The 15,111-nt window shown below is 34.0% G+C and overlaps 3 protein-coding genes across 3 annotated transcripts; 2 read left to right on the forward strand and 1 right to left on the reverse strand.

The window, feature by feature from the left end:
* The first annotated feature begins 206 nt into the window (after positions 1-206).
* Positions 207-1,760, forward strand: LOC101262990 (FAF domain-containing protein CSR). The gene has a single exon (XM_069291313.1). It carries the CDS (start codon positions 285-287, stop codon positions 1,560-1,562), a length of 1,278 nt encoding a protein of 425 aa, XP_069147414.1. The 5' UTR covers positions 207-284; the 3' UTR covers positions 1,563-1,760.
* Positions 1,761-2,895: 1,135 nt separating this feature from the next.
* On the forward strand, positions 2,896-10,300 carry LOC101262688 (uncharacterized). The gene is made up of 3 exons (XM_004251178.5): positions 2,896-4,255; positions 6,184-6,431; positions 9,713-10,300. The coding sequence occupies exons 1-3, from the start codon at positions 4,036-4,038 to the stop codon at positions 10,094-10,096; spliced, it is 852 nt and encodes a 283-aa protein (XP_004251226.2). The 5' UTR covers positions 2,896-4,035; the 3' UTR covers positions 10,097-10,300.
* A 267-nt stretch (positions 10,301-10,567) lies between these two features.
* On the reverse strand, positions 10,568-14,875 carry LOC101263280 (FAD-linked sulfhydryl oxidase ERV1). Its single transcript, XM_004251180.5, has 6 exons — positions 14,416-14,875; positions 12,938-13,015; positions 12,392-12,439; positions 11,933-11,997; positions 11,677-11,754; positions 10,568-11,082 (listed from the first exon to the last, which is right to left on the reverse strand). The coding sequence occupies exons 1-6, from the start codon at positions 14,638-14,640 to the stop codon at positions 10,974-10,976; spliced, it is 603 nt and encodes a 200-aa protein (XP_004251228.1). The 5' UTR covers positions 14,641-14,875; the 3' UTR covers positions 10,568-10,973.
* Between the last annotated feature and the right edge of the window lie 236 nt (positions 14,876-15,111).

A 15,111-nucleotide genomic window follows, 5' to 3' on the forward strand; every position in this document is an offset into this window, starting at 1 on the left:
TCCTTCCCTTTTTTTTTGTCTACTTATCTTGCTCTACTCCATTTATATTTTTCTTAAACAAAATATTATTCATTGTTTAGAGGAGGGGGTGGGAGGGGGGGAGGGGGGGGGGGCTTTACACAAAGATTCCAAAAGGTTTTTTAAAGCTCTTATATATACTCTTTTGACACCCTCATTGTAATTGCCATCTAAGTATCAATCCAAACAAAAAATAACACTTAATACAAATTCCATCAAATCTCTTCCATATATTTCCATTAATTTAATACAACTTGTCTTCAAAGATGAAAGAAGAAGATTATGATCATGAGCAAGTGATCAAAGATCAACCAATTAAAATATTTGATTGGAGTTCAATTTTATCTTCTTCAAAGAATGAAGAGTCATCTTCAACTAGTCTTTATGTTCATCCTCTGGACAAAAGCTCGAGAAATTCGTTGAGTGAAAAAAGTCTTGAAATTTGTACTGAGAGCCTTGGATCAGAGACTGGATCTGGCTCTGATTGTTTTCTCTCTTCACCTACATCTGAGCACGAAGATTCGAATGATGACAAACACGATCATCATCATTATTACCATCAACAACAATATTCTGTTGTCTCAGAGTCCTTTGAGGATTTTCATGTTTATAATCATAGCAAGAGATTGATATCTTCTTCAAAGTCTTTTCCTCCTTCTCTTCCTTCTATTCACATGCAATCACATAGACAAAATGGTAGATTGATTCTTGAAGCGGCTTCCATTTCACCTAACAATAGTCTCCATGCTCAACGCCTTGACGGTCACCTTCTTCTCACCGTCATCAATCAAAATAATTATGAACATGAAATAGAGAAACGCGAGGATGAAGTTGAAGGGTTTGAGAAAGTGTTCGATGATATTCAAGAAGTTGAAGGTAAAGAAATACCCCACTCAGACAGTGGTGGTGGTGATGAAGAAGAATCCAAAGGAAAAGAGAACGAGAGCGAGGACAAGAAAACTATGATGAAACAAAGTCCAAGATTGTCAAGTGAGGTGACAAATGTCAACAAAGCTTCCATCATGACCCTAGAGAAAAAGAATCAACTAGCATGGTCTAAACATACTGTCAGTTTCAACACGACATCTGGTTATATCGATTTCAACAGTAGATTCAACAACTCAGTAAACTTGTTGACACAAGAGGAGAGGAATACTAACAACCTTAGAGAATGTTACACTTATCCTTCATCCATTTCTCATTCACTTCCTCAATCACCATCACCAGCACTAGCGGCTTCAACCTCATTAAATGCATATGAATACTTTTGGAGGAAGAAACCAACAATGACAAACATTGTCAATAATTCCACTATTACCAAGTACTACTACTACAACAATGAGCAAGTTGGTGTAGCAACAACAACTAATGGTATTGATACCACAAGTACAAAAAATATAGCAACATATACACAAGACTTGGTGCTAATTAAAGAGAACAAGGCATCAATTATGAACAACAATTTGGGGCCTCTATTGAGAAGTTGCAAAGAGCCAAGGAGTTCTCTAATAATTTGGGAGCCTTATTGCATCCCCACCTCCTAATGGTGATTATCATTAATCCAAATTATTAATCAAGTTCATATGATATATGAATATGTAATTAGTCATTGCACATATGATTTTCCTCTTTTATAGTTTTTACTCTTTTGTCAAGAAAGAGTTTTGTATAGCCAAATAAAAAGAAAGGAGAGAGATCAAAAGGAAGATTTTAATGGAGGTCAATATAACCATTTCATCTTATTTATGAGCATTTTAATTAATGTTTTGTATTTTAATTTATATGTTTTACTTTTCTTTTCAATACGTTTTAAAAAAGAGTTTTACTTCGTTTTCTATATGTAATAACTCTTTAATTTTAATATATTTATCTGCGATGATATGTTGAATTTGAAATATGTATGAAATTGATGCTATCAATGAATTGATTTCTCTAACCGTTTCTCCTTGGACATTTCCATAAAAGAATTAGCCGATTTTAGTATTATACCATTTCTAATTTAAAATTACAAAATTTATCTTTTTAAAAGAATAAAAAAAATTGTGCTCAATTAAACTCCAATTTAAAAAACATGAAATAGAAAATGAAAGAAGTATTTTTGCTTTAATACTTTGATATGGTGTCATGTTTGTCCCAGCATCAATTTGGATTCTTCAATTATTTTTTTTTTAATTCACTCACCCTCCTTTCATTTTTAATTCTTTTTATTATCAAAACTATTAGAAGAAATGGCAAAACGATATATTCTTTCGATGAATTAAACATATTTTATATCTACAAATCAATAAACGAATAGAGTATACAATGATGCTTGAGAAAACATGTTTGTTCTTGCCAAGGCTCAAAAGTTATTTGAGTGGCATTCGTTTATAGGTAGACAAGGGGAATCCATGTTTCCTTTTGAGATGTTTCTATGACAGGTAATCTTAGATACGCGTTTCGATAGTAATTAATTGAAGTTCAGAAAAAAAATATTATTATCTAGTTTCAATAAAATAAAAAAATCTTTAAAATACATACAATAATCAAATGATTTCTAATTTCATGTTCAATTCTTTATTTAATCTTCAACAACTAATTGTTGTTTAAATAATTTTTTATTTACTTTGATGTTTGTAATTAGACATATTTCAAAAATTATATGCCAAATTTGATAATGTCACAAGTATTTATACTTGTTCCAGCCAATAATTATTGGAACCATATGCTCTTTATACAAAAAAAAAAAAAAAAAGAGAAAAAGAAATTCTATATATGGTCATATTTGTTTCATTATGATTCTTTGTTAATGGAAAAAAATATATATCATTTTCATATACTTGATCACACTTACAATATGTATTGTATTCACATATATTAAATGATGATGATTGAAGGTTTCTTTTTTTTTTTTCAAAAGTAAATAGAGATAACGAAATTCGCCAAAAGAAAAAAATATATCTTGAGAACTTCAATTACAAGTCGGTGATATTATGATTTTTACGAGAAAAAAATATTATATTTATATATTCTTAAGACAATTTAATTTTAAAAATTTTAATTTATTTTTTAATCAGATAATTTATAATTGCAACTATATCTAAGACGTCTTTTTTATAACGCTCATTATTTTTGGAAAAAAAATTATATCTAATCAAATAAATCTTACAAATTTAGACAAAAATAGATATATTTTACAAAAGTCATTTAATATTCAATATACTTGCTTCAAATTAATAATCCCTTTATTGTCAAATAAATCCACTAAGCATTTACACTTGAATTAAGAGATACAAACTATTATTATAAATGAAAGTTGAAAAATGACATTGCAAAGTTAAAATTATGTTTAAACATGTATTCTATTTTTTAAAAAGATCAAAATGGTAATTGGTAAAAGAAAATTAGTAAAAAAAGAATTATCTCAAAACTAACCAAAAGATTAATTAATATACAAGTAAATAGGGACAGAGGAAATTTTTTTTTGTCTTAGTCTCTATTACGTTGTATCTCATTATATCACATTCTATTAATATAATTTAAAAACAAATCACCATGTTGATTCTGTCGAGATGTCATACTGACCACAAATAGATAGATTAATGACGAGTTCTTGCCAGACTAAGAGCTTTATCAAATAGATCGCTTTTCACGACATTTTTTTTTTCATTTCTATAGAAACATATAAATTACAGTCTAATAAGTTTTGAATTTTGTAATGATTGTGGATTAAGACTACTAAACAAGTTGAAGTAAAAAGTCCTGAAGTAAGCATCGTCAAAAAGCATAGAAAGATGAAATGTCGATGATATATACATATCGAATGAATAATATTATTTTTATTATGCTATTAATACTTGCTCTCGAAAAAATTAAAAAAAAAAATAAGGGGGAATTAATTGTCTTAGATTAAGAGGTGTACTATCACTAAAGCCAAAGGTACCATTGATATGCACTTATCGGTATCTTTCAAACCCTTTCCCCCCTACACTTTAGTGGCACCAGAATTATCGACAAAATTCTGTAAGGAAGAAAAAAATGAGACGTCCCGGCGGCGGACATTCCGGCGGTGGGCATTACGGTGGTGCTGATGCCGGCGCCGATGCTACGTATAACTCCGGCCATCAAACGATGCAACATCAACATCAACAGCAACAACAGCAGCAGATCAAGTCGGAACATCATCAACAATGGAGATGGGAACGAGAGAGCCCGAAATTACCTACAAATTCTATGTCTCCGAACATGTATCCTGAAGGTAATTTGTTGGATTTTCTAGTGTTTTTTGCTTATTTTTACTTGCTGTTTTGTAGATAAATTTATTAAAAGTTTCATTTTTTTAGATACCCTTTACAGATTTCCCCTGAAAACTAGGTTTTCTGTTTAGTTTCCTTTTGGTTGTGCTTGCTTACATTGCCGGTGCCAAGTCCCGATAATAGTTAGTTACTAAGATCTGATTATGAGTTATTGAATGGTAAGATGAATAAAGTGTGTTTGCTTGTGTGTTTAAAAAAAGATGAATAAAAATTTTGAATTGAAGAATGAAGGTTGTGATAGGCTGATAGCTAGCGTAAACTTGCGAATTTATGATGAATCCAACACGTTGGGGATTGAGGATTAGCTATAGTAGTAGTAGTTATTGGTTTAGTAGTATTAGTTTCTGATTCTTTGCTAGGCAATATTTTGTTTTGGAAATAATCCTTGCAATAATCATAACCACAAAAACTACTTTTTTGTTCCATAACTGTGGTTCAGGGCTAACTTGTGCACATCCCCATTAATTCCATGTGGTACCTACTATTTCTAATCAACAGAAATATATTGTAACTCTGTCCACCAAGGCTCGTATAAATGGGAAGAAATCAGTAGTGTTTTTGCCTCCTTTGGTCTTTGAAGAACCTCAAAGGTCATGATTTTCAATCTTCTTTATTGTGGAAATCTTGCTTCCTCTTGGCAAAAGATCCACAAAACTGGGGCACCTATTTGAGATTAAGGTTTAGTTATTCTAATAACACTTGTATTAAGGTCGGTAATCTTTAGGAGCTTTTTAAATTTGGTTAAAGACTTTTGTGCTAGTTTGCAGATGAGTGTGAGATTTTGGAAACATTTTGTTTTAAAGGTCCAAATTTGCCTTAAAAAGACTAGTTTTTGATGTTGTAACTGTAGCAGTGTACTTGTGGATCCATATAAGAATTTGTATGGGACTGCACCCGTTTCTTCTGGCAGCTCAACTCTAATAAAGCTTATGCAATGACCACTCTAGGCAGACATTTCAGATGCTTCAACTACAAGCCAATAACATGAATATAAGAGTTCAACATTTGTCAGATGTACCTTTTTTTTCAGTTGCATCAAGCATATTAATTCATACAGTTGCAACAAAATATATAGGGTCTAATTTATAGAGGAACACTAAGAAAATAAGAACCTTTAAATAAAGGAATATGTAACTTCAACTAGAAAATGAAGATCACTTCAAACTATCTGATAATTTTTCAGTTGCAACAAGCATTTTAATTCATACAGTTGCAAAAAAATACATAGGGTCTAATTTATAGAGGGACACTAAGACAATAAGAACCTTTAAAATAAAGGAATATGTAACTTCAACTAGAAAATGAAGATCACTTCAAACTATCTGATAATTTTTTTCTTTTAAAATAATGGTGGTGTCGGGGCCATTTTGCGCAATTCGACTATTCAGTTGGGTACCTGCTACCTCTAATCAACGGTACCGGAGTAACTTTGTCCACAAAGTCTTAAGCAGATGGGAAGAAATCAACTAGTGCCTATTATCTCTACTGAGATTTAAATCTGTTTCTAAGGTTTGCAGACACTTTGACCACTAGGCGGTACCCTTGGGTGCTAGTTGAATCTTTATCTCCTAGGAAATTAGATTAGACAAAAATCTAATTTAAAGCATGACGTCAAAGTGTTTCAGAGTATTGCTGCTATTCATAAAACGGGTTTACTTCTTTCTTACCTTCCTATTTTGTTAATAATGCTGACTTATGAATGGTAGAAAGTGTCTGGAAGTATTGAATTTGCTCATTCTGATTAAAGGCAATATACTGTCCTAGTGATACATAGGTAGTTTTTATTAGGCGGTATCAGCATTTTTTTATTTTTGGAAAGTAGTGCTTGTCTTTCTATGTTTCAATTCATTCAACAGTGCCTTTCCTATAGGCCAGGGGAGTGAAGCATCTAGATCCTACTACCAGGGCCAGAGGACTGATCCAAGGTTGGCATTAGAGAATCAAGGTGGCAAGAATCCTAGAGCACTGCCTCGTGAAGAAGGCATGGATATTGGTTATGAAGATAAGCCTGTACAGCAGACTTTGGAAGGTCTTGAAAAAAAATTCCTTGATGATATAATGAAACTGACCAAGGAGCAAAATGATGCAGAGGATGCTGAAAATTCTAGGCATAGGGAGGTTAGTTCAGCTTACTTAAGTGCTTTAATAACATAGTGGATTCTTCATTCATGTCAAGTTCTAAAGCTTTTCATTTAAAAGGGTAATGCCACACTATGCATTATCTACATCTTTTTTAGGATATACTAGTGCTTACATACATGGAGAGACCCCCTTCCCTTCCAAGTTCTTCTGCCCAACCTTTGATTTCTACAAATATCCATAGCTGTCAAGCCCGTGCAATTGCATGATTCCAACTGAGAGACACAAATATTCCCTTAAAATCTTCATATTTATCAATACAGAGCATTCTTGCAATTCCTCACAACTTATCTTCTCTTCAAGTTTCTTGGAACAGAAAATCAATACCTTACCTTAATATTTTGTCCAACCATCTTTAGATTAATGAGCAGTATCTTCTATAGTAAAACAGATCAAAGTATGACGTAAAATATATCAGATCAAAGCCTAGTAAACCTGTTAAAGTGCCATATCCAAGGGCCTGTAGCCAAAAATACTTTGGAAACTGTGCTTGTATGTGCCTGGTAAGGCTTTACTCCTTACCTCATATTATATTTGATTCAGTTTGCTTGGTTGTGGAGTTTGGATGCTTAGTTCACTTGGATAATCTTATTATTGGTCAATTAGTTGTACATCAAGCTTGGAGCTTGCATGAAGTTTGTGACAGAGTTGACAATACATCACAACTCCTCCATCAAAATATACCGTAACTTCTAGTCGTGTTTGCTTAATGATCTCATCATCTCAGTCATTGTGATTCATATGATTTGTATATTATGTGTAGTATCAAATATTTTATCTATCACTGGGCAAACAGTTCAGAGCAAGGAAAGGCTGGTGTTAGCAGCTGCATTCAAAACACGGCATTAGGGCTGTTTGATGTTGCTATTACTCATAAAGACAGATTGTTAATGGCAATGGTTAGAACATCTTCAGATGAGTAAACAATAAAATGTTTTACCTGTAGATGAGTGAACGTTTCCTATGGACATCGTTACTAGAGTTGTCTTCCCTCAATGATTTTGAGCAATGTCTCTGTGCCCTCTTCCAATATTTTGATCAACTTTATTAAGCTGAATTGACTTGATAGGAGACTTGTTGTAGCTACAAACTTTTGGAGGTGGCCAGCATGCCCTCAATGCCGAAGAATACAATCTTACCTGTTATAAAAAAATAATATTTGAATATACCAAGTAGTCTGCAATATATGAATAGGATCAAAGGTTAAGCTTGTACTTCCAAGTTTCAGAAAAATTTAGGTAGTTTAGACTGTTTCAGTGTTCCTTTTATAATCTGTTCCCCGTCTTGCTTATATAGTAGGTACTGAAACTTTTATCCATGTTCCTGGGCTGCTTTCTGGTGCCCACCCTGCGTGGGTAGATCAGCAGTGAATATTTATGAGTACAGGAGATTACTGGTTTGACAGAATCGAAATCTGTAACTTTCTTGTTACACAATGTCTGTCTTATCAAGAGAACTTGTATACCCAAAGGCTTATCTTCACATTTTCTACTTCCTAAATATATGTATGTAACTGATTAAGCTTGGGGGACTGGGGAGGTTGAATAAAAAATTTTGTGATAGATTTTGCTGATGTTTTATGCATACTCAGCTATTTCGCTAATTAGCGTGGGACCTTCTTTTCTCTTCATATGTTGTATTAAAATTTTTGAGCCTTTCTTCTCAGTGGAAATGCATAATCCTTATACTTCCTCCCTGTTTATGGTGCAAAATTTTAATGTTTCAGCCAGTATTTTGTACCAGTAAAGATCTAACTTTAAATCAACTTAGGATTAGGACATACGTACTTACTGGTCAAGCTTTAGTATAATTGTGAACCTGATCTAAGTTCTGCCATTCAAAAGCATAAGGTGGAATTAATGTCAAAACTGTTCATTCATAAATACAAATTAAAGTATTTATGCCAAAAATTACCAAGATGCTTAGATCCGAGCTAGTTTACAAGACTAGATACCATTCTCTACTTATATTTAAAGATAAGGGAAAAAATTAACAAGAATTGCTACTATGCATGTCTTGACAGGGATGGTGACTAAAAGTGTAGATAGATTTTTTTCTTGAGTTCATTATGTCTCTTTAAACTTCCTCCATCAGAACTTCTATAGCAGCAACCTAGGATGTATATTGAAGAGCAAGCAGCACCTTACTAGATGGTATGTAACCTCAATGGATGTTGACTTTCATTCTCTTCAAGTTTGTCAAACAGGATTTAGCTGATATAGAAACATTAAGTTAGAAATACTTAGAAAAGAAGAAAATACACGTGTGTCTTTATCTTCTTTTCCTGTCAGTATAAGTTAAATGGTTATGATTTAGGTGAGTTATAGTGTACCTAAAGGTGTGGTCCAGTGGTCAGTTAAGTGGGTTGAGAACCACAAGGTCTCAGTTTCAAATTCTAGTGGAGGCAACAACACTGATTTCATCCCATCTGTTCAAGCATTGGTTTACCTCTGCTAGTGGGAGGTAGCAGGTATTCCATGGAACTGATCCAGGTATGCAAAATCTGACTCAGACAGCATGGTATGAAGAAAATGAACTAGGTGAATTACGGGCTATCCTCATAAGTCATCACTCATCACCATGCATGACATTCCTTTAAATACTTCTAAACCCTGGCCAGACATTTGTCTCCTTCAGAATTCTCAGTTTTGCGACGTTGTTCTACTTGGGATGTGGAGTTAAGTTACAGTTTTATGTTGAATTAAGTTCAAACTGATAGCAAAAGTTGATGTGGGAATAATTGCATGCAAAAACATTTTTGTTCTGTGATAAATATTCTTTTCCCTAGAGCCACTTTTAAAATGACGGGATACTTTTTCTGGTGAAAAGTAAACTCAAATGGAGAACCTGATACTTTTTTTTGTGAAAAGTATACTCAAATAGAGAACCAAAACATTACGAGAAGTAGATAGATGAAAGTACAGAAGATCTTTCCAGACATGAAACTGAAAATCAGCATGGCACTCACTACATCTATGGCTTATATAAGAATGCTAAGATTCCCAGTTTATGATGCTTCTCCTTTACTTTGTATTCATGTCATGTAACTATGTTATATTATTGTAAAGAATCTTGATCTTGAAATATTAAGTAATATGACTAAGGCAGTCACACATATATGGACAATGCAGTGCAAATCTTGCAGGATTTTCATCCTAGAAGCTCTCAATGTTTCTGTATGTGACATTGTGTGTTAACAACCTTCTAGTGGTACAGAATTCTTGTTTCTATGAGAGTAACATTTTTTGCTTATATTTCAGCGGATAAATGCAATCAACACACAATATCAAGAACAGCTAGTTGCCCTTCGTGCCCGGCAAGCTAATCACAGAGATGAAGTCCTTCGAAGGGAGTGTCATGCCAGAAAACTACAGTATGAGCAAGTTGCTTTGGACAACTATCGACACAGCAACATGAGCACTAGCAATGCTCGTGGATATGTGGGAAACTCTCCAGCAGGAGAACGACAAGTTGCCTACAACTCTCCAGCAGGAGAACGACAAGCAGCCTATAATGCTGATAGTTACGACTCTTACAGGGAGAATGCTCGATATATTGGCAACAGCGGAAGAGATCACGGATATGAACCTAGAGTACAATACCCAGGCGGTCGCGTCTATGAAACTGGTTCACGCTATTATTGAATAACTGCTTAGAATAGTATTGAATCTTTCGTTTAGTTTGCTTTGACTAGGTGGTCGCGTCTATGACACTGGTTCACGCTACTCGTCTTTATAGCTTTTATCAGATTGGATAAAAGAGTCACATATGTACTTTACTTTTTTCTGAATGATTCATGATCTTGGCATGGACTAGTGATGAAGTTTGATCTGTTACTGTTCCTAAAATTTCTTGAGTGATTTTATATTGGTTCATCAACACTACTGAATACCAAATTGCACTTGTTAATTAGGCTAATAGTTCGTTAGTCAACGTGTATGAAACATGGTAACGTCTGTGTACATTCTACCTTTTCTGGTTACTATTTTGTGGAACTATATTGAATACGTTGTTATACTCTAAAGTACATATTTCCTAAAGGTTTAATGAGAGTTATCCATTCTAAAAGTTATTCTTACTATAGAACAACCAAAATAAATTTCATTTGACACTACTTTTGCAGGAATACCTTCTGTATATTTTATTCATCTTTGTCATAAAAATAGGCATGATTGCCATAATTACATCGATAAGCAACTTAGTGCTGAAATGAAAAATTGAAACATCAACACTACTTGAGTGTCTCCCAGGTTTTCAAAGATTTATAACCAGCACTCAAGAATATAGGTACAGATGCCATTTTGCAATGCAGAAATGAAATTTTACATTTCTCTGGGAGCAGAGGCTTCACCTTGTAAAGGGTTGCCACATCAAGTTTTCACCAATGTAGAAATACTGAGTGCTCTCAAAGTCAAAAATATGTATCTTGTTCCCTTGGATTGGAGGTTTCAATGATGCAACAGAATATGGGATCATCTTTTCTTGTATGTCATGTTCCTAATATAAGAGCTTCAATATGTGTCAAAACCAAAACTTGTCAGTCCCTTGCAAATCACATGCGCGCTGCTCACAGTCAAGCTTGCCCCACCGAGCATCAACTCGGTCACATGGAAATTTAGGCTTGCTCAAACTGTACAAAATTGTTGGAGTTTGCTTCAGACATACAGTAATAAGATTATCGGTTTTTAAAAGAGACGGAAGAATTAGACCCAAGATTCATTTAACATGGTATTATAGTAAGGCCATTGACTCTGATGTGGGTACCCCGGACCATGCGGGATCATGAATATACCCCCAGTTCATGATTGTCAATGCTCCAGTCCGGTTAGTGTCTGGCAATTGGGGGGAGGGGAAGGGGGATGTGCGTGTCGTAAATCGGGCTAGGACAAGATCCCACAAGATTTTATATGGCTTGGGCAATCCTTCTACCTGTGAGCTAGTGTTCGGGGTTGAGTTACGCAAGGTCCATGTAACAGAAGCTATTAACTAAAGTAGTTCTGTCACTGGACGAATACTCAACTCCACAAAATCTTTCTATAATGAACATCAAAGGGATTTGACAAGTTCATTTATTAGCAGAGAGAAGTAAAGGTTATGATTGGTCGGGTTAAAAAAGGAGAAGTTTCAAATAAGATCGTACTAACAACATTCAAAATAAAGGTTTGTTTGTCCTCCTTGACATGAAAGATGCACAGGAGGAAACATAAAAACCATTTAGTACTACCTTCTATTGACAACATTGTGCACGTGACATAACCATTGTGAAAATTCAGCTTGAGATCCAGCTTGTACAGGATTTGCTCTGTAAAGAACATGAGAAACAAAGATCATCAACATACAGGAAGAAACTCATTAAGCTTTTTGAGCATTTTAATGGCAGCAGACTAATTGGTTTCTGCCCTTTCTTGCTTGCAACTCAACTCTGTATAAGAAAATGTGCGTATTGCTATTGCACTCAAGCAAGTTCATAAACTAGGTACCTTAGAACTTCTTTGAAGTGATCTGCACATTCGCTGCAAGGGTACATGCGAGATAATATTGCCATCTGCGAGGAAACAACAAAAGCAATCCTTTAGTTTCTTAAAAAGCCTCAATTTTTTCTCCAAATCTATGAGCAGAATCCTAATGTGATACAGACATCAAGGTCATGAAGTATATAATGGAAGAACTTGCAATAAAATAGAAGCATCGATGTGTAACACTTCCTATACTGACAGTCGCCTTAATTTTGTCTTATTTCTTATGAAAAGCTCAAGAAAAGAATGTAGTTTTGTTCCACATGAACTAGGGATAAGGGAAAACTATTCTACCCCTAGATAATCACTATTAGCAGATTTAGCCCTCAACTTTCTAAAGTAGCTCCGTTGATCTAATGTAATATCATCTTTCAATTCTGAGATCAAGAAAAAACAGTCATTTAGGGTGACTGAGCACCATACCAGTTCTTTCACATCCTTCCTTTGTTGTCTGGTTGGCTTGTCCGGGTACTGGAAAAAGGAACAAGTCAGCACATGATCATAAAGGTCAACAGGTAAGAATATTTAATGAGAAAAAAGTATTAATTTAGAGCACAAAAAGAAAAGAGAACTATGCGGATACGGATTATCCTATGGACCATTATTGTATGATTACACTTCCAAAAGACATTTTCTATAACCATGGTATCCGGGCTTAAAAGACATTTTTATTAAACCATCACGAGCATCGGGTAGACTAAAGTATATAACAACACTGTAGAATAAAATAAAAACCAGACAATTAATTGTCAAAATTGAAGAATTAATGATCATGATCAAACACTTAGAGGGGTAATAAGTGGTTTCACCTCTCTAAACTATGGTATCAATAAAATTAATGAACATGTCTTATATCTAAATACTGTTCAACTGAAATGCCTAAACAACTAGGGCTAAAATTTCTCATTTCAAGGTTTTTAAAGCTGAGTAGAAAGAGAACTGCTGCTATAGAATAGATGGATACTTGACCTGAGCTCCAAGTGTATGAAGAAAAGTCCACGTAGCTCTTCCAAGCTCTTCTTTAGTCACTGGGCCAGAACTTTTCTCCTGAGAAAGAATATTGGTGATTAAAAATTACGTTCACTAACTATATGTTGAGATTTTCCGTTTTTAATTAAAAGGGGTGACACAAATATTACAGCTTACTACATTAAAAAAGGAACACATGGCGTGAAGAACAAATGGTTAACAATTGAAAACCAAGATATGCTCGGTCACGTTATCCTGAGCACCTAACATTTCGATCTTCCAGAACAATTGCATACCAAAGAGCTAGATGGGTAAGAGATCTAGAGCAAATACCTAAGACTAATATTATTTGATTCATCAACTCCCATCTATACAATCTAAGATCAATTGCTGAACTAGATATTCCCGGTCTAAAACAACACCTCTCAACAAAAAAATCAACCGCTGCTTAACATAAATGCTCCCCCCTGCAGCACCAATGAATTTGTTACAAGTGAGAAGTAATAGCTCAAAGCAAGCCAATTCGACAATATATTCACTTCCATCTTATACAAAGACTCCTTAAAGAAAGCAATTTAATCACTATGTAGTCTTTTCTTTGTTGGTGGTAACTGCAAAATCCTCCTGCATTATATCAACAACTACGCCTCAATTCCCAAACATAGTTCAGACCAACTATATAAATTCTCTATATCCATTCTGCTATATTCAAGCCAGTTCCACTTCAACAATGTAACACGCATCCAAGTAGCATGTCACAACAAATAGTATCAAGTGCAGAGGATAAATCACAGTTAGCTATTTTTATGTTTGCAGTCTATATACCACGGCACTGCTTTTTTATCCGGCCTTGAAACTGGCTATGCTCTTCATATCGTTACAGTTCAAAACCCTTCATGCATTTGATTCAAAACAACAACAACGTACCTATTGTAATCCCACAAGTCGGGTATAGGAGGGTAGTCTGTACACAGAACTTACTATTACCTTTGACACAAAAGAAGCATTTTTTTTCTTTTTCCTTAGTACTATCTGGGGAACACTTAGCCTCATCTAGCATATACTACCAGAGACAACACTGACCCATAAGCAGGGGAGGGTCCAAACTCCGAACCCCCTACATTGCAAAGTTACATTGTTTATACATGGTTAAAATCTTATTTTTATGCATATATTTGAAATTGAACTGCTTTTGACTTCTTTGTGTGTTTACTTCTTCATGTTTAGAACCACCTTAGTGAAAATACTAACTCCGCCATTTCAAGGCACCATTGTCAATTCAGTTAAAATAGCTCAAACCCCATTTCAGCAATCAAACATATCTGAACAGTACAATCAAAAAGATACTCAGATTCTCTAAGAGAACTTTCATCAAACACTTGTTCTGCATTAGCTGCATACCTCCACAATAACACTAAAACCACAATCCCAAACTACAAAATTAAAAAAAATAAAAATTGAAGACCCTTTAAAAATACCTTCTTGGGTAATTCAGAATGCTGAAGCAGCATAGCTGAAGCAAGTTGATTCTTGGAAGAAGATGAAGAAGAGAGCAAAGACAAGGAGTGTTGATCATTGTCATTATTATTATGAGATGAATGAACATTTGGGACTACACCTATGAATTGAGCAAGTTGGGTTTGTATAGAGTTCGATACTTTCTCGTATGTCTTGAACAGAAGCTGCAATGGATTTTCAGACATGGAGACAATGTTTTCTCCACAAGTGTTTGACCTCTGTTTTTGTTTTGTTTTGTTTTATCCAATTCTTCTGAAAATAAACCAAAAGTTAGAAAGAATTATCAAAATATTCGTTGTTCGGAAACAACTTCTCTGCTTTCACGAGATAATTCTAAGATTTTTTGGTGAAATTTTATAAAATATATTATTATTGTTGATTTTTTGTATATATATGAACTTTGTGAGAATGATCAATTATAAACTTTATTTTAATATAAATAACTTTAAAAAACAAATTTAGAATCGATTTTTCACTTTCCATCGGTAATTTGTATATAACTCTATAAATAGATTATATTTTAACGACAGTATATCAAATTTAAATCTCGAGAAGGTTCAATATAGACAACTTTCCCTAACTTTATTATCATTGACTGATTACACGGCTCGATCTCATTTATTACATCAAACCTATAAAGTTGAAAATTACTTTAA

The sequence above is a fragment of the Solanum lycopersicum genome, chromosome 11 (genome assembly GCF_036512215.1).
Source record: "Solanum lycopersicum chromosome 11, SLM_r2.1".
Classification (NCBI taxonomy): domain Eukaryota; kingdom Viridiplantae; phylum Streptophyta; class Magnoliopsida; order Solanales; family Solanaceae; genus Solanum; species Solanum lycopersicum.

Excerpts from the sequence above, each read along its gene's own strand:
- LOC101262990 (XM_069291313.1), top strand. The coding sequence starts at position 285 with ATGAAAGAAGAAGATTATGATCATGAGCAAGTGATCAAAGATCAACCA.
- LOC101263280 (XM_004251180.5), bottom strand. The coding sequence starts at position 14,640 with ATGTCTGAAAATCCATTGCAGCTTCTGTTCAAGACATACGAGAAAGTA. Across the intron at positions 13,016-14,415 it reads ATTCTGAATTACCCAAGAAG|GAGAAAAGTTCTGGCCCAGT; the intron begins GTATTTTTAAAG and ends ATTCTTTCTCAG. Across the intron at positions 11,755-11,932 it reads CACTTCAAAGAAGTTCTAAG|AGCAAATCCTGTACAAGCTG; the intron begins GTACCTAGTTTA and ends TGTTCTTTACAG.
- LOC101262688 (XM_004251178.5), top strand. The coding sequence starts at position 4,036 with ATGAGACGTCCCGGCGGCGGACATTCCGGCGGTGGGCATTACGGTGGT. Across the intron at positions 4,256-6,183 it reads TCCGAACATGTATCCTGAAG|GCCAGGGGAGTGAAGCATCT; the intron begins GTAATTTGTTGG and ends CCTTTCCTATAG. Across the intron at positions 6,432-9,712 it reads AAAATTCTAGGCATAGGGAG|CGGATAAATGCAATCAACAC; the intron begins GTTAGTTCAGCT and ends CTTATATTTCAG.